Source organism: Meleagris gallopavo, chromosome 1 (genome assembly GCF_000146605.3).
Source record: "Meleagris gallopavo isolate NT-WF06-2002-E0010 breed Aviagen turkey brand Nicholas breeding stock chromosome 1, Turkey_5.1, whole genome shotgun sequence".
NCBI lineage: Eukaryota > Metazoa > Chordata > Aves > Galliformes > Phasianidae > Meleagris > Meleagris gallopavo.
In genome coordinates this window covers 180,765,636-180,787,092 of record NC_015011.2, presented here as the reverse complement: position 1 = coordinate 180,787,092, position 21,457 = coordinate 180,765,636, and the positions used below count along the sequence as shown (strand labels likewise).

Here is a 21,457-nt window from a genome sequence, read left to right as displayed (position 1 = left end):
AGATTCCTTTTTAAAAAACTGAAACTTGTATCAATTTTTCTCATGTTTAATTACTGTTCCTAATCACTTACATAATCCTCATTACAAAGTACAGGTTTGTGCAGCAGATGTACATCTCAAAGTCCCTGAAACCAACAGAATGACATCATTTAAGGAAATGTCTTCACTTGTGGATTTAAGCTTGCCTTCTACCAGCTAACTGCACCTTGCAAGAACTGTCCATAGAATTGCTTGGTTGCTAAAAACTTTCAAGATCAATTCCAGCCTCAACCTAACCATACTGCTGTAACAACTCACTGCTGAACCATGTCCCTGAGCACCACATACATCTATCAAGACAGCTTTTTTTAACACCTTTTGGGATGGTGACTCAACCAGCAGCACCCTGGGATGCCTGTCACTGTACTCAAGTTTGTTTGCTTCATTTCAGAGCTAAGGGCAGAACAAGTTCAAAGCTACAATGCTACACAAAGCTGAATGTTGTAGCAGGAGGTAGAACACCTGAAATGCATTCATCTTCATTTCCATCAGGTCTGTCCAAATTTCATATACAGCAGTACAAGGTAGCAGCTAGTGAGCTTCTCTGTAAAGAGTTAACATACATTGCAGATCACACTGTAGAGTTACTGCAATTGCTGAAGAGACTCAAACTGTTACAACTATGCACGGGACAAACAGCTGGAGGAAGAGGCCCCTTGCTACAATGGAGGGCTCATTTCAGTGTGCAGACTCTCCTCTCACCTTGACTGTAGTGTTTTTCTAGAGGCTGCTCACAGGTCTGGATATTGTTCCTTTATTGTAACCAGGTGAGAAAGGAAAACAAAGTAACACCTGGCTACAAGGTAGACATAGTTACAATTTTCTACACAGTGTAGCAAAAAAATAACAAAATAATTCCCTTGCTGCAGCTGCTTCTTTCAGGCCTCAGTTTTATTTGAATGTTACTTTTTGTATGAAGTAAACAGCCCCTTCACCACACCTGGAACAGTTTAAACACAGTTGACAATTCTTCCCTGCTACAGCCAGATCTTGATCCACTACTTCAACTTCTACAAAACTTCTACTTCAACACTACAAGCGATTAAGAGCATTTAAGAGCTGTCCTTTTCTTTCTTGCAAGAGACTTGCAGCAACATCACATCAGGACCTGAGAGAAGAAAAAATTATTAGCATCATAATTCAAGAGAAAGAAAAGCACTTTAAGTTCCTGACCTCCTATAGATTGAAGCAACCTAACTTCATAACATGGTGCTGATGTAACAGCAGTAATGCAGGCACACAAATATACATCCCTTACTAAATTGTTTAGGGGCAAAAAGAATCATTTTGCATGCTGGCTCTGATTCCAGTTTCCTATACACATTCTATCCATAATATTCCAGTTCAACACTGTTGCCCACTTCCTCACCTCTTTGGGATTATCTGTTTCCACGCAGTTTCAAGAACTTGCCATACACCCAAGAAAGAAAAAGCATTAAAGATACAAGACAGCTCATCATGCCACAATTGTATCAACATTCTCTTCCAACCCCACATGCTGCTGAAGTCAAATGGTTGCAGATGAAACCAAGTAGCATTCTGCCTGCATTAGCAACTCAGAAAGTGACAGTAGTAGCAACAGGTGGTTTCTCATTCTAAGCAGCAATGTAACTTAAGAATTGTCTCCTCTGAAATAGACCACAGCACACACAAAGTGGCTACAGCATCCTGCTAAAAGGAGTTCAATGTACGGTCACTGCGTTAAGAGCTGCTGGTTTTCCAGCCAGGCAAACCCTCTTTGAAGTGACCTTGAATTTCTTCTGGGTACCAGCACTGCTGCTAAGCATCTTACCTACAGACTTGCTGTGGCAGCACTCAGATACAGCTTCTGAACCCCAACATTCAGTGACAGCAGCACTCTGGGTACACAAAGGCACACCTGGTTAATATAAACAAAGAGTTAAACTGAAGTTGGATGCCAAGTGCAAGGAGTAGATTTTTGTTTTCCATTCTGAATGCATGACAGTTCTGACAAGAGCAGCTTCTGGGACTTGAGTTCAACAGCTGAAGATTCTAGCTAGTGCTTGTGTTCCTTGGTAGCCAAAGAAAGTCACTAACACCCAGCAGAAGGCAGCGCTGTGTCTGCGGCCTACACCAAAGCTTTATTTCCAGCAGACCTACTGCCACACAAAGCAGCAATTCAAGAGTCTGATGGACTTGCTTTATGGTCATGTCCACAGCTCACCAGGAACAGGAATATCCTTGCGGCCTTGGTAATGACCAGATCTTCTCCCTTTACTGCTGTTTTTACAAGCACAGAAGACTAGCTTGCAGGCACATGCTCTGACCCAGATACTGCCAAAATCTGGAGCGAGTGCTGCCCAGGATTGCCTGCTACTGGACAGTCATTTCTATGTTTCTAGACAGTTTACTGAAGTTTTGATCTAGAGTCATACGTCAGCAACCGAGCTTCCATCAACGTGCCTGAAACCTCCTGAACTGACAACTCAGTGCTCACCTGTCCAACAGGCTGTTTCCTCTTCCACAGCTAATCCATTTCACACAGCCAACTGACTGCTCTGCACCTCAAGGCACCTGTTTAAAGAAACAAACTGAACACACCAGGGAGAACCAGTGGTCAGCTCTCACACTGACAAGTCCTGCCCAGCACAAAAGGACTGTGTCAAATCCTTGAAGAGGACAAAGCCTGTATCAGCAAGAATACCAGGTTTAACAACCACAGCAGAGTGAAAACCAACGATGCCAAATGCTGAAGTACTGTAGCACTGATTTTTGAACACCCCATCAGAAGAATGCTGCTGGGTGCAGATACCATTCAGTGCAACAGACGCAGCAGTCCTCAATCAATAAATGCACATTAAGGTTCAAGCTCTCCATACACCAGTTAGTGATAAGCTGAAATGAAGTACCAATTTCACAGAAGTTGCCATGCTAAGAGGAAAAAGAAATTCCATCAATTTCAGCAGCCTCATAATTCTTTCAAGTATTCTTTATATTCCCAGTACAGTGGGCTTATATGAGTATTGTCCTTCTTTTACTTTAAGCTATGTTCTACAGAATAGCACTACGCTCCATGTAACCCAGGAGTTTTAACACTGTACCAGTAAACTGGCTGAGATGCTCAGAAATTAACTCAGACTTCAAAGATTTGAAACTTAACAAGAGAAAAGCAGCATTGCCGAATTACATAGCAGAGCAAAAATCCAGCATGCTCACTGAGTTACTTTAAGACTGGACAGACATCAGAGGGCTGAACTTTGTAATTTAAACCTACAGCCTCCACAAGGAACAGTACATCACTTTCGGATTGAAGAGGGAAGAGTCTGCTTCAAGCCAACCAGAAAAAAAAAAAACACAAAGAGGTCTGGTACCTTCACAGACATCTGGCTGAAAAGCAAGTTCAACCCACACAATTAAGTTAGTTACATTTTATATCTCAGAACATGCTCTTTTTCACTCTTACCAAGCTTCTTCATTTGAATTTTTTTTCATCTATATCAAATGCATGAGCCAGTACCTGAGGGAGAACATGACACGTTACTTCCATTCCTGAAATAGTACATGAAGATTTGTCTTGTAGTTCTATCCCATAGAGCTAACAGGTAGCTCAAAGGGTAAAACTAAACCACAAGTTTGTTCTGTGAGGCGTTTCCAACGACATGAACCTACAGAAGAGATCCTATCGGGATAGACCTCAACGTTTCTATGACCATAAATCAGCCAACAGAAATCAAGCAGACTAGAAAAGCATCTCATACAGTTCCTATAAAGAGCCTTCTTACTTCTGTCATGACTTTTATGGGAAAAAAGGAGCAAAATGTTACACTACCATTTCATTTGGAAGATGCAGTAGTAACTCCACATCAGCAACAGTTTAATGTTAAAAGCTAGGATTACGTGAACAGTATTACATGAACAATATGAAACGGAGGGACTACAACTACAACATTTATTCAAACACTCCTAACTTCCCTTAGTACTCATTTACTTTTAAAGTGAAGCCCATGTTTAGAAAAGTTAAGCTTGTCACTTCATTTCAGACTAATATCTTTCTTGGGATAAACCAGAGTTAAAGAAATCTTCACTAAGCAGACTGGAAGGGAATATTACTTTAAAATATACTAACATCATTGAGTTATGCCCCTGCAACACTCCAAAAGGCACTGAGCTTCACCTAGTGAACACAGCTCCAGCCACTGAAAACCAGAGCCCCTCAAACACCGATGCATCTGCAGAAGCACAGATGGCACACTAACCTATAAGGGAGCTCCTCTCTCTCTGTCAAGTGGCTTTCTGCATTTCTTCTCTCATTTCCTCCTGTCACTTGCCACCTGAAAAAGCAACATCACCACAGGGTTACGAAATGACATGCATGTGCATACAGTAGAACATACAGCAGTGAGTTGTAGAACCTTCAGAAGCCATTTCTAATCACCACTGCAATCACACTTCAAGCTACTACAATGAACATTCAAAATGTAATTTGACAAGTTTTATCAACGAAAATAAATCAGTCCTTATTCACTGAGAACATTCTGCATGCTCCACCCTCAGCATGAATACGCAGTATGAAGTCAGGCAGTAGATTTGTTCAGAAAGGCCATTCTCACTCACTCTCTTCAGAGCAGTTGAACATTTTGCCAATCATCACAACAACTTCTTCGGACAGCATCAAGCTTCAAAGTCAGTTTTCTCTGATGCAGCAGTACTCAGTAAGAATAGCCATATGCCAGCTCACAAAGTTGAAGCAAAACATCTAACTCTCACTAAGCAATGGTTACATTAACCTGGTATAAAACTCACCAAGATATTCCTCTGGTCTGCACTGTCAGGTGGGCTTGCTGAAAAGAAGAGCAGAGTACAGAACTGATTAACAGTTCTAAGTTTCTTCAGCATTTCAGCAATTTCAAGATTCAAGTACTCTTACACTGAATATGCAGCACTTCAAATTGTAGTCTATCACAAAACTATCAACAAAATCTACCCACACTCAAGAAATAAAGGCACTATGGCACAGAAGATGCATGTGAGGGTGTTACCTACATCAGCTGGCACTGCGGTGTGAAGTAACTACAAGACAGCTTCCAAGAGTGCTTTGATAAACTAATTACACAGTTCAGTACTGTGTGTTTTTCTCCCACTTCCCACAGCCAGCAGGATGCAGAATGCTACAAGATATGGTTTAGTAACTTAGTGAATCGTAACAGTGATAGGAGGATGGTTGGACGGGATGATCTTGTGGGTCCTTTCCAACCTTGTGATTCTATGAATTCAAGAATTCACAACACCACATATCAATCCTTCAGAATTTAAGAGTAATCACATTTGGAACCGTTAACATAATTCTCTCAGTATGTAAGCCTGTTACAGGTCTCATTGTCACCACTGCAATGGGTGTTACAGTGAGGAAAGCACAACCTGTTGCTCTTCTAGCCCCGTTGTTCAATTGAGACACACATGGAGTTGTGTCTGCCTGCTGAATAACAAGGCACAACAATTAACTCTTCACTACACCCGCAACTCCAACATGGACACATCACTAGCTGCCTTCTGGGAGCTGGATTTGTCTTTCCAAATTAAACATTTCTTTAGGGAAAAAAAAAAACAAAACAGCTAAGTCTTCAGTTTACAGTCCTCACACAACCACCTCCCCATAGAGAAAAAAAACTTCCTCAAATATTCCTCTACTTCAAGAAACATTAAAGAACTAGGTCAACTTAAATGCACTTTTATCACATAACAACTTGTCCAGGAGTTCCCCACTGCTGTGTGTGACAAGCTCCACCAAAGCCTCTCTGAGAAGGCAGATGCAAGTTCTCTCACACCAGAACTCAGCAGAAACAAAGCATACCTCCTTAGCCAATGTGTTCCACAGGACAGCACAGAAGTAAAGGATTTGTGCACCAGCTGTAAGAATTCAAAAAGATCAAAACGGTTACAGTAGCTCATTGCTGCAGAGCCGGAAAAATTCAAGGAAACAATGCAACTGGACAACATTTCTGCACGCACATGCAATACAAAACATGCCCTTTGGATTAATTGCTGCTTGAATAAATATAAGCACTGTCCCTTCATATAAGTAACACAGCCAATACATGCATCGGCTGTGGGTTGCGAAAGAAGGGTTTTTTCTAAGCACCAGGTTCCAGGTTTTTGTCTACAGCACCAGACAAAAACTGAACACGTGCTGAAACTGAATGCACCTGCTCTCCTGCTATTTTTCACTGTTTCTGAAACAGCATTTGAAGACCACACACAGAGTTATTTCTCAGTCAGCTATATACTTACTCCATTAACTTTCACCATCCATTACTGGGCCTCCTGTTTTTAAGAGACAGCTATGATTTGGACTACTAACAGGTGCAATAAGCTCAGTATTACTATCAGATAGTGTTGTAAGAACAATTTGCACCGTGTCAAGTTGACACATTATCTACTCCAATACCTTCACTGCAACAAAAGCTGAAAGCAGATGCCGCAGTTTGATCCTCTTACAAGGAAACACGCTCATTTTCATTGCTCATGTAGCTGTACCTCTTGGCTCCCGTGTTAAAGAGTAACCCTCAAGTTTTTCTTCTGTGCTACATCCTAGACCCTCCTGAAGAGGTGCACATCTGATAACATCCCTTTGTGAGAAACTGCACAGCTTTGGCAGTAACATCCAAGACCACCTCCTGATGTTCCCCTGCAGTTTTACCACAGGGCAGTTGATCAGACACTACAGCTGCACAAAACACCAGTACAGACTGCTCCTGGAGCCTTGTGCTCCTAGTGGAGATCCCAACTTCATCCATAGTTGGTTTGTCTGCCCTGCAGCATTCAACACCAGCTGACACAAGCACTGCTATGTATCAGTGCTAACACAAACTACTTTTAATATATAGGTGTTAAAAAAACTGATGCTTTCTGTTCCAGCACAGGCTACAGGCTGGACTGGCAGGAGTTATGAAGTCCACAAGCTACCTGGAGGAAAGAACTGCATACCAGTAACAGCTTACCTCTCACAGCAGTTGGTTAATATTCATCATCCAAATGCAACAAACTGAAAAAAAATGAAAGGGATAAAAATTATCAATTATGGTCAAATAAGCTGAGCTCCCTAAAGGCAAAAGCTACTTTTCAGCAATCAATTTGGCAGTTGTAATGGACTCACTTTTCAGGTGTGTACATCCAGTTCTAATCAGAATTGAAATTTAGTTCATTTCTGAGTCACTCAGCAGTTGAACAGAAATATTCATCACATGAACTGCAGAATGAGCAGGACTCCACATCCCACCTCACTACGCCTTACCCTGCCAGAACCCCACTCCTAGATTTAGGATGAGTCTTTCAAGCGACACACTATTTCTCAGGTAGGTGTCTGCAAGTTATATTTAGCAATTAACTTTGGACTGCTATTGAATTTGATCGTTAACTAGCAAAGAGCAGATTTTTGCAGCCTCACTCCCCAGAGCTATCAAGCTGCAACAGGGAAGTCTCAAGCTCCTTCTGCAAAGATTTAGAAATGCAACTTCAACTCTTTTCAGACTGAGCAACTGCAGCAAGTTCCCCTCATGCTATGAGATGAGCAGATAGTCCCTATCATGCTGAAGGGCTTCCATCTTCTGCTCAGTCAACTTCATAAAACCCCATTCTAGACTGAGGAAGGGAAGAAGGGAAAAGAACTTTTCATCACACTGCTAGTTGTTTTAAATTAACTTTAGATTATTATATTGGATTTAGGAGAATTAGTTTTCTGAAATGTTATTCCACATGATGAACATACAGCCATAAACAATTATTTCATCATTATTTCAAATGCAAAGGGATTTTGCAAGAATTTTACAGAAAAACATCCCTCAAGTACTGCTCTTCAAAAGCTTTACTCCCTCCAAGTTACCAAGTTACAACAAGAAAAGCTCAAGCTTCCTTCACAAAGCCATGAGGAGTGGGTCTAAGTTCCCCTTTGTAAGACGAGTGCACCTATGTCCATATGCATGTTTATACACATTTCTATACAACACCTCTTAATTACAAGATCTGGAACTTTTAATTCTGTAGCTCTATGACCCATTGATGACAGAAGTCAAGCTGCAGAAGCTAGTGTTTCAGCAGGATTACCAGCCACTCAATCACTCATGCACGCTTCATACAGCATAGAATTGCTCAGGTTGGAAAAGACCTTAAAGATCGAAGTCCAACTGCAAAAATGTTTAGCAAAAAGACAGGCCACATTTTTCTCCTATCCATCTCAGACCCAAACTCACCTTAAATTGATTCTGATGATGTTGCCTGGCTGACAGCTCAACGCTGACTTCAAACCAACATTTTAAGCCAAGCAGACCTTAATAAGGTCTCTGAAAAGTGACTGCTGCCACCTTATTCATTCATGTTTTGTTCACTCAAAGAGAACCACACATTCAGTTATCAGCCGCACTCTTCTTTACTTCAACCACTCCAGCTGACTTTGCTCGCTTTGTTTCGGCCTTTGATTTCTTCTTGTTGGGAATTTTGCTGCTTATAATGAAGCAGCTGTTGTCCTAAGAACAAAAAAAACAGTATTCACAACTCTGGTTTGGAAACACATCAGTAACAATGACTCATTTCCCAAGATTTAAGAACACTTCAGAGAACTCCACAATTTCCACACATTTCAACATAATTACAAAGAGTGCAGACTTCTCTCAAACCAGCTTCCTCTTGTACTACACATCAGAACCACACCCAACTAAGAATTAAGTACTCAAAGCATTATCTATTACTTCTTTAACACCTCAAAAGAGAAAAAAAGCTTATAGTATTTTTCAAATTAAGGAGTATTTACTCACCACTACTCTGACATCAAGGTCTTCTGGATTATCAGTGCCCAAGCAGTTATTATCATCATCACTGAAATACATAAAATTGAAATAAAATCTGTACTTTTACAGTAGCACAGCATATATAAGCTATTCTCCTAATGCAGCACCACTTTCTCATAATGCATATGGAAACACTACAGCTTGTAGGTCTGGGATGCTCCCACTTCTATAAGAGGTTGCTCTCTGAGTTTCTGGAACTAGATGCCAGCTACTGCCACTGACAGAACCATTTCCACCACAACTCACAGGTTTCTCTTTTCTCCTACTGGAGAGTGAATGCAGGTGCCTAGGTGCTGGCTGGAGTCAACCACCACATGTGTGTATAGGACTGAAGTGGCAAGATTTTGATAGCAGGGGGATCCCACTTTGGGGCAGTTGGGGAAGGACAGCATCTCATGGGAGGGACACACTGCTCACTGGAACAGGTTGCCCAAGGAGGCTGTGGATGCCCCATCCCTGGAGGCATTCAAGGCCAGGCTGGATGTGGCTCTGGGCAGCCTGCTCTGGTGGTTGGCGACCCTGCACATAGCAGGGGGGTTGAAACTACGTGATCATTGTGGTCCTTCTCAACCCAGGCCATTCTATGATTCTATGACTCCACATGCATCAGGGGTAGAGAGACAGAGGCAACACATCATGGAATGAGCACAGCCCCCACTGCACTGCTTGGGGGGAAACTGTAGTTTGCTTTCACCTGCTACCAATAAGAAATTACATTCACTTCCCTGTGCTGAGCCTGTTCTGCCTGTGACAGTAACTTGTAAGTGACCGCCCTGTCCTTATTACAAGCCATGAGCTGTTATCGATTTTCTCTCTGCTCTTTTGAGGATGAGGAGTGAGCACAGCACCATGGTGCTAAGCCACCAGAATCCATTACTGAGTTACAGAAAAACCTAAGAGGTATTTCACCAATGAATATAATGCACGTACCAAACAATAAAGACAGCAATGCTGCACAACCAGATTTAAGCTGAGCACAAAACAGCAAATTTTATACTACTCAAGATGAACTTACTTTGTCTCCTGGATAGGAGAAAGGGGGCCTTCATCATCTAAATATTTGTGTTTCCGCACTGCCAGGCATTCTCTTTCTAAATCATCACTGGCTTCAAGGGCTTTCAAAGCCTTTTTGAGGTGTTCTTCATATTTGAGCATTTCAACATACTGGAAATATCCCTTTGCAGCTGCTTGCTGGAGGAAAGAAATACATCTTAAATGCCACTATAAAAAAAATGAAGTATTTATATAATCAACTGAACTGTAATATTAAATGACAGCCTTAGGTCAGCTGGTTTGTTAAGGTATTGAATAGAAAGCAGCAGTCATCCTCTGTAACAAAATAAAAGTGGATTCATTTCACTGTGGCGTTTAGGTAGAAGCACAACATGCCAAGCTGCATTCATTGTTCCTTAAAATAAATTTAAAATCACAACTTCTCTCCCACAAAACAGAGCGCTCACCTCATAGCTGAGAACCATCTTTAAGGGAATGTGTTTTCTCCCATAATGTTTTTCAACAAAAGGGAACTGAAAGCCTCGATCCTTAAGCCTTTTCCTTCGCTCCTGAGGCGAGGCTGTCATGGGCTGCTTTCCACTGCGCCTCTGTGAGCACCCAGAGGCTCCCTTTTTCTTCTGTGAACCACTGCTCCTGTATTTTCTGTGTGCAGCAGCTTTAAACTTCCTTCCTCTGAAGTGATAGGCAAAAATGGCTTTCAGATTGAGCTTAGATTTTTTCTCCTGTGAAGCTTCAGGTGGCCTCGCTGGGCTCTGAGTGGGCAGAGAAGAATCAGAACTTTCACTGCCAGGCACTCCTGCATCAGCTTCTGGTTGTTGCCTTGAAGGCTGCGATTTCTTCTTTTGCTTTGAAGGTACAGCAGAGTGTTTCCTGTGGTGCTTGCTGCCACTAGCAGCTGAAACATCACTGAAAGAGAAATGCATATGTTCAACAAAACAGATACTTCTATGATGTATCACATGAATTCTGTTCATGAGCAATTCTAAGGAACTAGAGATAACTCACATTTCTGAATCACTGCTATCCACCTCATCTGAAGACGTATCTGTACTACTAATCTCATCTGAAGACTCTTCAGGACTGGCGCCCTTCTGCCTTGAGCACAAATGTTCCTTCTGTGCGCTTGCTGCACATTCAGGTATTTTAGATCTTTTTTTCCTCTGAGGGGATATGAGATCTTGGGCATCAGGATAATCAGAACTAGAAGTGTGGGATTCATCCGTATCAGTCATGTTTTAATCTGCCCTAAAAAATAAAGTATGTTTTAGCCCAGGCAATTTTTTTCACATATAAGCACACATGCATGTATGCCAACAGCTTTAGCTTGTGGGGATGTTGCAGTTCTAAGCCACATAAAAATACTTCACTGTAATTCACAATCATTTTCAGCAAAGGATCGGCATAAGAACCCTGATTTCCCGATCTTTCGCTGGCTACACGGCCTTGAGATGCTGCTACAGTAACAACCTACCAGCATTTCATTCTCCGGCCATCAGCACAGATCAGCCCCACAAGAAAACGCTTTCCGCTCATCTGTAATCCAGCGCACTCCTTCCCACGCCCAGGGCTGTATACACAAAGGGACCGAACGCAGAGCGGCACGACGCGCCTCAAACTCTGAGGAAGACCGGGAGTCCGCGCTGCCTCCACACGGCCGCTGCCAAGCTCGGAAGGGAAGCCCGCCCACAGCCGGCCGGTGGCTCAGTGCCGTCCTGCCTCTCCTCAGATCGCCCTGCCCGCCCAGCATCCCGAGGCGGACATTTTGCGCGGTTCCCGCCGCACCACCGCAGAGCCGCGCCGCCACGAGGAGCCCGCTCCCCACAGCCCGCCCCAGGGCCTTCCCCGCGTTCCCTCAGGAAAGTGCTCGGCGAGAGAACGGGCTTTCGCTTCGCCTCAGTCCCGCACCGGGTTCCCCCGCCGCAGATGGCAGCGGATGCTACACACCTCCGCCGCTCCCAGCCCCGCTCACCTTACGCTTCGTCTCCGCAAAGGGCGCGCAATGGCCGCCCCCGAGACTAAATAGCGCTCGGCTCTCGCGAGATCAGGCGGGGGCGGGCGCGGGCGCGCAGTGAGGAAAGCGGGGAGAGACGGGGTGGTAGGGAGGGTTGGTTCGCGCTGTGACCTGAAGCGGGCGCAGCTTCTGGGATTTTCTTCCTATTCCGTTCCCTGTGGGACTCCAGAGAGTTGCTCTTGCAGGTTTGGCTCTGGGGCTCTTTCTACGCTCACCTACGTGTCCCAATTTTTTTTCCTCGCATCTGCGCTGAGTTCGGCGGCACGTTGGTGCGGCTCTGCTCGGCTCTGTGGCTTGGGATATGCCCTCCCCCCTATGCCTTGCCTTCCCCTGCCGCTGCTGTGTCCCCCCACCTCTTCCCGGCTGATGACCACGGCCGCGGCGTTTTGCCGTTCTCTGCGTTACGGCTGACTTTCCCTTCTCTTGCTGGCTGCTGCCTCCAGTTTGTCCTTAATATTTCCTTCCTCCCGACCTCGCAGTGTTTTTATCCAGCTGTTAACTTCTCCTTTCCGGTTTCTGCCCTTCCGTGCCTGGAAAAGCAAAGCTGAAACGTCTTTACGTGTTTGTCGTTCCTGTGCCATCCAGGACCCGTTCTTCGTGCGCCTTTCCCGTTTGTCGCCCAGCAGCTCCTCTGACAGCCCTAATGTCGCTCCATCGCGGCCCATTCGAGTCTCCCGTGCCCCGCCGTGCTCTTCTCCCTCCCACCCCGCACCAACTCCGCTACAAGCGCGGTCCCCATGCCGCTGCTCACCGACCCGCGTCCCTCCCGCTTGTACCCGGTTGTAACACACGAAGCTTTTGGCGCCGCGTCGGGAGCTGACCGCGCTTTTCTCCTTTACGCAGCAGGCGATGGTCGGGGTGTTGTGTCGGAGCCTACCTGGCTGAACTGCGTCCGAGTCTTGTCTCTGCCCTTTGCGCAACGCCGGCTCTGTTTCAGGACTATTTCAGCCGGTGTCTCAAGGAGCCCAGAGTCCTTCTGGTCCTGATTTAAAACAACGCTGCTGGAGCTGTTCTCTCTCTGACTTAATTGCTCCTTTTTTCTCAGTGCACTCTTAAAAGCCCTGGGCTCTGACTCAGTCCGTCTGACAACAGGCACCACATCCAGCCTATTTCTTTTTCTTTCACAGTCAGAGAAGGGAGAATTACCCGTGGAAGTGGATAAGCCCAACTAAGATGGAAATCACTCGATTATAGCTTTCTTTCTTTCTCTGCTGCTTGCTACAGGAGGAACTTGAGGTGGCTGACCTTTGAACTAAAAGACTTGGCTGACTGCTTTGTTCCCCCAATCCTTTTCTTTACTATATTTTTTTCCCTGTGAGAGGACAGTAGATTTTCTTTTTCCACATATTTTGACAATCATAAAAGCCAGGAATTCATTTATTTAGGTAGAAGCTAAAAGTATCTACAAATAGCTACGTCACATCACAATCCTTTCTAACAAAAGCTCTGTGAAATCTGAGAAAGCCATTAGGTTTTTTGCTTTTTCTTCCAAGGCCTGAGACCCATTTTCTGTTTTGTGCAGCAGGCATGTGCCTAAGGAGTTAATGATTATTGGGGCTGGTTTATAGGTAGCATATAACCAGCTGCTTGTGCCCAGAGCTGGTGGTTTGCCCTTGCAGCTGATTTTGCTGTTGCATGGCTGACTGAAATATAGCTCATTTCAAAAGAAACTCCAGCATTTCTGTTCTGAAGAAAGCTTTTTGTTAAGGGCTCTGTGCTGATATAGAGCCCAATGCTGTAAAATTTGCTGCTGTTTTTGGTGTTTTGTTTTTTTTTGCTTTGAGACATGCTACTAGCTTCTTCCCCTTTGGAGAGGGAAACACGTGCCCATAAGAAATTGGGAGCCAAGGTTGAAAGTCCATAGTAGCCAATGCTGGAAAAGTAAACATTAAGGTAGCAAAGACACAGAATGTGCTTAGAAGAACCTGGTTTTCTTCCAACACAGTGTGGCTTTGGGCTTACAAAGGACAGGTAACTGAGCTGTCCCTTGAATTAGATTCAGCGTATTACATATTTTGTCTGCACTGAGTTGGAAGTTTGAGGACTAGCATATGTAGTGCTCTGAACCAGCTGCAGGACTGGTAGGCACACCTTCCTCCAAAGCATGTGAGAAAGCATTAATCTTGAAGCTGTCGATTTTTTCCTCAATGGTATAATAACAATTCTACTCTTGTCTATGTACTTTTGTATGAATTTGACAGATAAATTGCATATTGAAAACAGTGTTTTAATCACTAAACCGTGATCCTTGTTGACAGATCAGTCACTTCTGCAGTGTGTTATACTGTAATTTCTAACCTGTAGAAATCAGAACCAAAACGGGCAATGGCAAAGGTTGAAAAGTTTGCTTTTCATGTTCCAAGCCTGGAGGAGCTTGCTGGAGGTAAGTCATGTAACCTTTTAGAAACTGGAAATATGTTTTTCAAACTTTCCTTAGTGCTCCCAGCAAATCCTCTGTACAGCTAATACCTGCAGAATGTTCTTGCTGTTGGCCCACTGGGATGTAAAGCCCTGTTTTTCTATACACTGTTACTTCTTTAAAGTAAAGGATAATTCGCCCTTCAAAGCTCCAGGTGTCACTAGAGCACATGAGCAAGCTCTCAGTGTCTTTAACAGGCTGCATTTGTAGGTTTGTATAGGGGTTGTGAAAGTTTGACAATCACAGGCTGAGGTTAATTACACAATTGGGATCACCTGCTATCCTCTGCCTCCAGTATTTCTTTTGGAACTGCTCAGAACACATCTAGTAAGATGCGGTATGGTCTTCTTCCTTGAGCTCAGCTAGTTCCTCTGCTGGTGACTGAGTTAGAAACAGACTGTGGGGAACAACTTATTTTTCCTTCTAAAGTCTTCACAAAATGCACTTAAAGCTTCTTGTTAAATACTGAACTTGTTTAAGTCAAAATCATCCCTGTTGTTGAGGTGCTTAGGCAGTTTTGGGCCTAAAAACACTGATAGGAAACAAAAGAAAAAGTTCAGATTTGGGACTGATCATCAGCTCTGTTCACTATTTGCCCTGTATTGCCAGTGGCACTTGTCAGAATATCTTCTCATGGACAGAAACGTGGCAGTGCATACCCTGCACGAGCAGGTGTTTCCAGACAGCAGTCTGAGATTACAATCAGGCAAAGGCAGTCCAGTTCGTATATTTTAAAATTACTTCAGCTGAAACTTACGACTTCTTTTCTTCTCATACAATACTTGGCTGTGATCGCAATTGTCTGACCTTGTTAAAAAAACAAACAAAAAACCACTACTGAATGTAGTTTAAGGTTATCCATGTTACTTAACTGGTGCTGTACTTTGTGAAATTCTTAATTAATGTGGTGACTAGCAATGCTCTGAACAAGCTCTTGCTGTTCTCTAAAGTTCTGACTCAAGAAACAGTGCACCTACAGGCACTAACTCAGTAACTCAGTAGAGTTTCTGAGGGTGGCATGTGTATTCTTCACTTCTTGCTGAAGTGAAGGCTAGACACAGATTTCTGTTAGTTGTTTGTCAACCTCTTTGTAATTTTTCTTGCCAATAACTTTGCTGTTACTTATTTTTTAATTATAGTTTTGCAGAAAGGACTTAAGGAAAACTTTGCTGATGCCCAAGTCTCTGTTGTAGACTGTCCTGATCTGACTCAGGAGCCTTTCAATTTTCCTGCTAAAGGTAACGTGGTGCTCTTGACTTCTGCAGATCTCTCTAAAGCTATTAGAAGAGTTCAGGTTTTTTTTTTTCAGGTGAAGAATTTGCATGAAGGGAAAGCCACATTTTATTCCTGCATTTGCTTCCTAGTTGATGAATGAACAGGCACAAATAATCCAAGCAGTTTTTCTCCTTTTTTTCTTAATCTATGTCTGCAATTCTCACTTATTTCATACACTTTAATTACTGTGCTCAAAAGGTTTTGACATGGATAAATGTTTTAGATCCAAGCTAATCACTATCCAAATCTAAGGAGCCGTGCTTCCATTTGTTTAAGATTCCTGCCATCCATATATTATAAGTTAAACTGTCTTATTTTGTGTGGGATTCATAGTCTTTGACGTTACCTGTTTGGCAGACAGGTACCTCATCTGTGCAAGTCATGATTTCCCTCTATCATAAGTGTAGTGCAAGAAGCACCTTGGGAAAGTGTTTCATGCCCATTTTATGGCTTACAGTCCTTACACTTCTTAATAGTGCAGCATCTTATCTAAGCATACTAGAGAAGTTGTCATCTCCAGGTGTGTTAGATGTCTGAGGAACTTGTTCTTTGCTGTGTTGGGCTGCATGCTGATCTAAGATTGTCAGGGAAAACACTGTATCAAATTAACTGGCTATATTCTTCCAGGAATCTGTGGAAAGCCTAGAATAGCAGATGTGGGAGGTGTTCCATACCTCATACCACTTGCACAGAAAGAAAAAGTGAGTTCTTGTTTTTTTTTTTCCTTTAGCTATGGGATTTAAATTCATTTGTTAATAGAAAAGCAGTATCTTATCGAAATAAATTAAAACCCAGGCCTAACAGATACTGTATGATTCCACTCGTGAAGGAGTTTTCCACGTTCTTTAAGGTTGATTCTGATGTATATTAAATGTACGCCATGTCAGGAAGTCTTACACATCTTAGCAAAAATATCTTATGCTGGCCGATAGTTTATCTTCTCTTGCCTTGTCTTCAATACTGGACAGTATTGAAAGTTCATGATCTGTGACAAGAGCTATGGAAGAAACTAGAGGAGCTTGTCTGCACGTTTATAAATGGCTTGCTGTGTGTCAGTGATTTCAAGTCATGCTTCTTAGTAACAATTGGCTGTATTTGTGTTTTCAAGTCAACAGTAGATTGACATTTCTGTCCTTTCCCAAGAATATCATGTCTCCTTTCTGACACCCAGCCCCATCTGTCTTGTATGTTGTGTTTTTTATTTTATGCAAATATAATTTTCAATAAAAACAGTAGTTCAGTTTTTGGGTAAAATGGCAGAGGAACATACCCACAGACCTTCCCTCTCAAAAAACCAGGTAGGGATGTATCCATTCTATTACTATCAAATGTGTTGTTTAGATTCGGGTGCTGTGTTCATCCTGACTATCTGAAATACTAATGAGAATGTTGTGAATGCACCCAAGGGTTACAGTGACAATTTGAGAAAGACTACTCCAGACCAGAGCACCACACCACAATCAGACTTGTGTCTCTTTTGCAGGTTTATGATCTAAATACTGTTGCAAAAGACATAGAGCTTCCTGGAGCTTTTATTCTTGGAGCTGGAGCTGTTTCATCTAGAGTTGTTGGTGTAAATGCTGAGGTCAGTAGCTGTAAGTGTGATGGTTCTCAGTGATTTAATCTCAGTATCAAAATAGTAGAGTGGTATCATGCTCGATGATTCCCACTTACAGCAAATGGATCATTTAGTAAACACGTTTCATGCCAAAAGTGCATAAACCACATAATCCAAAGCTTAAACTGCATATATGTTAGTTATATTCATTATACTGACTCTTATTGTTATCAATTTGTTACAGCTTATCCCTATTGTGCAAACTAAGAATGAAAAAAAGCCTGCTATAAATGGGAGCTACATTGCTCAGATAAATCCTGCAGATAAAGGATGCCTTCTTGAAAAGTACAGCAGTAAATACTCAGACTGTGAATTTGGGCTGTTGGCCAACCTTTATGCCAGCGAGGGCCAACCTGGTAAGGTGCGTATTTAGATCGAAGGTGACTTCTCTTGTAGAACCTTGTGGCTGATGGGAAATTCATCTTTCAATATTCTTAAATCACATCTGTGTGATAATAGTAAAAGAGCAATTCCATGAAACAAATATCCAAATGTGAGAAACCATGGCTGGTGAATGAGTAGAATCGTTGGATACAGAGAAGAGTATAAAATGTTGAGGAATAAGTAATAGTTTAGTAAAACTTTTCCTTCATAAATCATCCATTCAAATCCAGTCCAGACATACAGTGACTTAAGGTCGTTGTTGTACAATGATTGACTTGTGCACAAACAATTTACAAAATCTTAGGTTTTTTTTCTGTAGAAGCTTTACCCTCAACACAGCTGTCACAAAGCAGTGCTGGCAGAGCAGCCAAAAACCAGATTATTGCGTGGAAACTGAGCAGTCTTCTCTCTTTCCAAGAACTTAGAGCTAAAGCCAGCCGATGGATGGAAGGCAGTTACCTATACAATTGTTTTCTGTGTGAGTAACTGACTCAGTACCCTTCACAGGCAAAGCTAGTGTTGAACAGAAAGTCAGAAATAAAGTTGGATCCAGTACTGGAAGGATGTGGAGCAGCAGTTCTGGGGGAAACTCATGCTTTGAGAAAATAATCTTGGGTTATACGCATGGGAGAGTTTCAGAACAGCTTTTACAGTCCTTTGCAGACTTGCTGTAGGAGACAGCAGTGATGAAATCACTTTGTCCTCCAGGTTATTGAAGTGAAAGCCAATGGAAGAACTGGGGAGCTTAACTTTGTGTCTTGTCTAAGACAAATTTTAGAGAAACACTATGGAGAAAAGCCAGTTGGGATGGGTGGTACGTTTATCATTCAGAAGGGAAAAGCAAAAATTCACGTTATGGTAAGTAGCTCTTAATTCATACAACTTTTTTTTTTTTTTTTAATCATTCTGAAAGCAGAATTATAAATCAAGCTATAATTTCTTACTGTATGGACTTATTTTTTGTATTCTTAAATTTGTGTAAACTCTTAGGATAAGCACTGTATTAAAGTAAGAAGTGAATACTGCAAAACTGACGTAACAAAAAACTAATGATGCTGTGTTACTTGACCTTACTTCTTTGATCTTTTCTTCTGAAATCCATGGGCAACTAGAGAAGGAATTGTATGATAGTTGTAAAGTGAAATAAAATAAAATACAGTAACTGAGATGATACAGAAAGCAATAAACATTTATTTTTTAAAAAATAGCTGAGCTTCTAAAATACCAGGAGGAAAATCATCACAGTTGTCCCACAAGGTATCTGCAATGAAAGAAGCAATATTCTGGTCACTTCCATTTCTGGCAGAAACAGAGTAATGGGCTTCTAAAAGGCAAGAACAAACTTGAACAGAATAGTGGGGAGGAGGAAGGTGAAGGAAAGTTGGTAGAAGAAATGCCTTGATGTAAGTATCTTTATCTTACTTAAAGCTTTTGCTTTTACTGTAGCCTCCAGAATTTTCTACCTGTCCTCTGAACACTGATGAGGATGTGAATAACTGGCTCAAATTCTTTGAAATGAAGGCTCCACTGATTTGTCAGCCAGTAATCGTTTCAAGAGATCCAGTGAGTCTTCTCCACGTTTCTAAGTATAAACTGAGTCTTGTAATGAGTTTTGTTATGGATGTGATTTTCCCTTTACGAACAGGTAGGGGTGTAGGGGGGTGTGTGTGTGTGTGTGTGTGTGTGTGTGTGTGTGTGTGTGTGTGTGTGTGTGTGTGTGTGTGTGTGTGTGTCTTAAAAGCTTTCAGAGAGGGTGTGATAAAAGACCAGCTTCTCATTTCTGTCATTGGTTTCAGTTGAACTTGGCCAACCAATTCTGGAATGTAGTGAGTGTTCATAGAGGATTTACCTCAGTGGTTCTGTTACAATTGCAATGTACAAGTGTTTGCATCCCAAACCTATCAGCACAGTTTGCATTCACAGCTGGCCACATCAGGAAGAATGTCAAGAGCATGGCAGCTTGATCAGTCACATGCTTGTGTTGTTCACTTTCAGAGGAGCTGCCTTGGACAATACTGTGTCAAAATGTCTCCAGCATGAGTCTCAATTGCAGATGCAAATTAAAGCCTGCAAATCCTCATGCTGAAAAGATAGCTAGTGTCTTTCACAAGCACTGAAATCAACAGCAAACAATTCAGGAAAGAAAACAATCTAGTTTCAAAAGCCATTAAGATGTTCACCTTTAGGAAGACTTTGTTCAAATGTAACCAGGAAACTATACATAAAAAGACTGCTTTATAAGTAACAATGCAGTCATAAATAATAATTTGGAAAATAATTTTCCAGAGTTAAATGAAACATGCTGTTGGCTTGAACATTCTCAGTGGTGAGATGTTGTGTCTTGGCAACTTTTGGTTGTGTACATCTTCTCAGAATCTGTTGAACATTGCTTGGAAAATAGCTGTAGACAGCTGATCTGCTCAGAACCAACATGACTTGTGTGGTGGATGCAGCTCAGTTGTTCCTATCTGTATCCTCTGATATTTCCAAACACAGCCTCCACTGAATGCTGTTGAACTACTTGAGTGTCATTAGAGACGCCAGTGGAAAATGGTTTTTATCAGTGAATGAATTGTTCTGTTTCATAGAATCATAGAATGGTTTGGGTTGCAAAGACCTTAAAGACCATCCAGTTCCCAACCCCCTGCTGTGGGCAGGATTACCACCCCCTACATCAGACTTCTTCAGGCCCTATCTAACCTGGCCTTGAGTACCTCCAGGCACGGGGCACCCACAGCTCCCTGGGCAGCAGTGCCAGAGCCGCACCCCACTGAGGTGTTCCCAGAGCCTTCCCTTCTCCAAGCCAAACAACCTCAGTTCCCTCAGCCTTTCTTCATGGGAGCGTTCCTATGGGATTCACTGCAAAGGGGTTCTACTTTCCAGTATGGCTTCCTTCCTCACTCTTGCCTAGTGAGCTGGTGGAGTCACCGTCCCTGCAGGTGCTCAAGAAACGTGTAGATGTGGCACTGAGGGACGTGCTTTAGTGGCATGATAGTGGTGGCTCAGTGATGGGGTGAGAGGATCTTAGAGATCTTTTCCAGCCTTAACGATTCTATATTTCTAGTCTATGATTCACTGCTGTGATTGCTTGATTGAATCCCAACTCAAAAAAAGGAAATCTCTGAGATGAACACCAAAAGTTGATGTCTGGCAGCGTTTCTAAATTCTTTTCTCCACGCTGTCCCGTGATACAGATTCACACAGCTGCTCTTCATCTTTCTTAGCAGCTGCACAAACATCCCGCACCTTTTTGGTGCTTAACGGCTGTAGCGTCCTTTGCGCTCGGTGCAAACGCAAACCAGTAACACCCCGCACGTACTGAGGGCCCTTTCTCTGCCCGCAGGGCTTCGACCTGCGCCTGGAGCACACGCACTGCTTCAGCCACCACGGGGAGGGCGGCCATTACCACACGGACACCACGCCGGACGCGGCGCAGTACCGCGCCTACTTGGCTCCCGCCGAGCTGCTCTTCCGCATCGACCGGCCCAAGGACACGCACAGCGTGGGGCGGGACTGAGCCGCCCGGGAGCGGAGCTGAGCTTTCGTCCGAGTAAAAATCGTTTTTGTAACTTTTTTAATTACGCAGTGATCAAAGCCAAGAGCGACTACGTCAGCAATAAACTGCCGACTTCTCACGTTAAGGGGGAAAACGGGACTTGTAACCGAAGGGGTTACGGCTGAATTCGAGCTGTAATTTCACTAAAATATTACTAATGCTGCACTTCGTTCATTGTTTGGTGGCTTTTCCTATGCGATTGTTTCGGTGATGTGGAACTAGGAGTGAATTTGCGTTCGGAATGCAGAACAAACCCGCTCCCAATCAGTAATAGCGCCGGCAAACAAAACACGCGCGCTGCGGTCGGGGCCGCGCCCGAGCGCGTTCCCGTCGAAGCCGG

General features: G+C 43.0%; 2 protein-coding genes and 6 non-coding genes across 15 annotated transcripts; 1 reads left to right on the top strand and 7 right to left on the bottom strand.

Moving 5' to 3' along the window:
- Positions 1-912: 912 nt before the first annotated feature.
- On the bottom strand, positions 913-11,901 carry TAF1D (TATA-box binding protein associated factor, RNA polymerase I subunit D). 7 transcript variants are annotated; one of them, XM_019612297.1, is made up of 14 exons: positions 11,824-11,901; positions 10,860-11,099; positions 10,301-10,760; positions 9,856-10,031; positions 8,808-8,868; positions 8,247-8,519; positions 6,999-7,042; positions 5,852-5,907; positions 4,804-4,841; positions 4,257-4,331; positions 3,464-3,517; positions 2,498-2,574; positions 1,832-1,918; positions 913-1,147 (listed from the first exon to the last, which is right to left on the bottom strand). In XM_019612297.1, the coding sequence occupies exons 2-6, from the start codon at positions 11,084-11,086 to the stop codon at positions 8,400-8,402; spliced, it is 1,044 nt and encodes a 347-aa protein (XP_019467842.1). In that variant the 5' UTR covers positions 11,087-11,099; positions 11,824-11,901; the 3' UTR covers positions 913-1,147; positions 1,832-1,918; positions 2,498-2,574; positions 3,464-3,517; positions 4,257-4,331; positions 4,804-4,841; positions 5,852-5,907; positions 6,999-7,042; positions 8,247-8,399. The 7 variants fall into 7 exon arrangements, with proteins under 7 accessions (XP_019467842.1, XP_019467840.1, XP_019467843.1 ...); XM_019612295.2 differs by having other exon boundaries at positions 3,464-4,331; XM_019612298.2 differs by lacking the exon at positions 3,464-3,517 and having other exon boundaries at positions 3,518-4,331.
- On the bottom strand, positions 2,685-2,823 carry LOC116216243. The gene has a single exon (XR_004158696.1). It is a non-coding gene; the product is annotated as a small nucleolar RNA SNORA8 (small nucleolar RNA).
- On the bottom strand, positions 3,568-3,699 carry LOC116216246. Its single transcript, XR_004158699.1, has one exon. It is a non-coding gene; the product is annotated as a small nucleolar RNA SNORA18 (small nucleolar RNA).
- Positions 4,586-4,658, bottom strand: LOC116216242. The gene has a single exon (XR_004158695.1). It is a non-coding gene; the product is annotated as a small nucleolar RNA Z40 (small nucleolar RNA).
- On the bottom strand, positions 5,360-5,491 carry LOC116216244. Its single transcript, XR_004158697.1, has one exon. It is a non-coding gene; the product is annotated as a small nucleolar RNA SNORA1 (small nucleolar RNA).
- LOC116216251 lies at positions 6,063-6,189 on the bottom strand. Its single transcript, XR_004158704.1, has one exon. It is a non-coding gene; the product is annotated as a small nucleolar RNA SNORA40 (small nucleolar RNA).
- On the bottom strand, positions 7,176-7,247 carry LOC116216258. Its single transcript, XR_004158711.1, has one exon. It is a non-coding gene; the product is annotated as a small nucleolar RNA SNORD5 (small nucleolar RNA).
- A 31-nt stretch (positions 11,902-11,932) lies between the features above and the next one.
- C1H11orf54 (chromosome 1 C11orf54 homolog) lies at positions 11,933-21,286 on the top strand. Of its 2 annotated transcripts, none has more exons than XM_003203506.4 (9): positions 11,933-12,050; positions 14,124-14,248; positions 15,424-15,522; positions 16,187-16,260; positions 17,043-17,144; positions 17,362-17,538; positions 18,270-18,419; positions 19,008-19,124; positions 20,905-21,286. In XM_003203506.4, exons 2-9 carry the CDS (start codon positions 14,191-14,193, stop codon positions 21,076-21,078), a joined length of 951 nt encoding a protein of 316 aa, XP_003203554.1. In that variant the 5' UTR covers positions 11,933-12,050; positions 14,124-14,190; the 3' UTR covers positions 21,079-21,286. The 2 variants fall into 2 exon arrangements, with proteins under 2 accessions (XP_003203554.1, XP_031407941.1); XM_031552081.1 differs by having other exon boundaries at positions 11,955-12,050; positions 14,170-14,248.
- Positions 21,287-21,457: the final 171 nt, after the last annotated feature.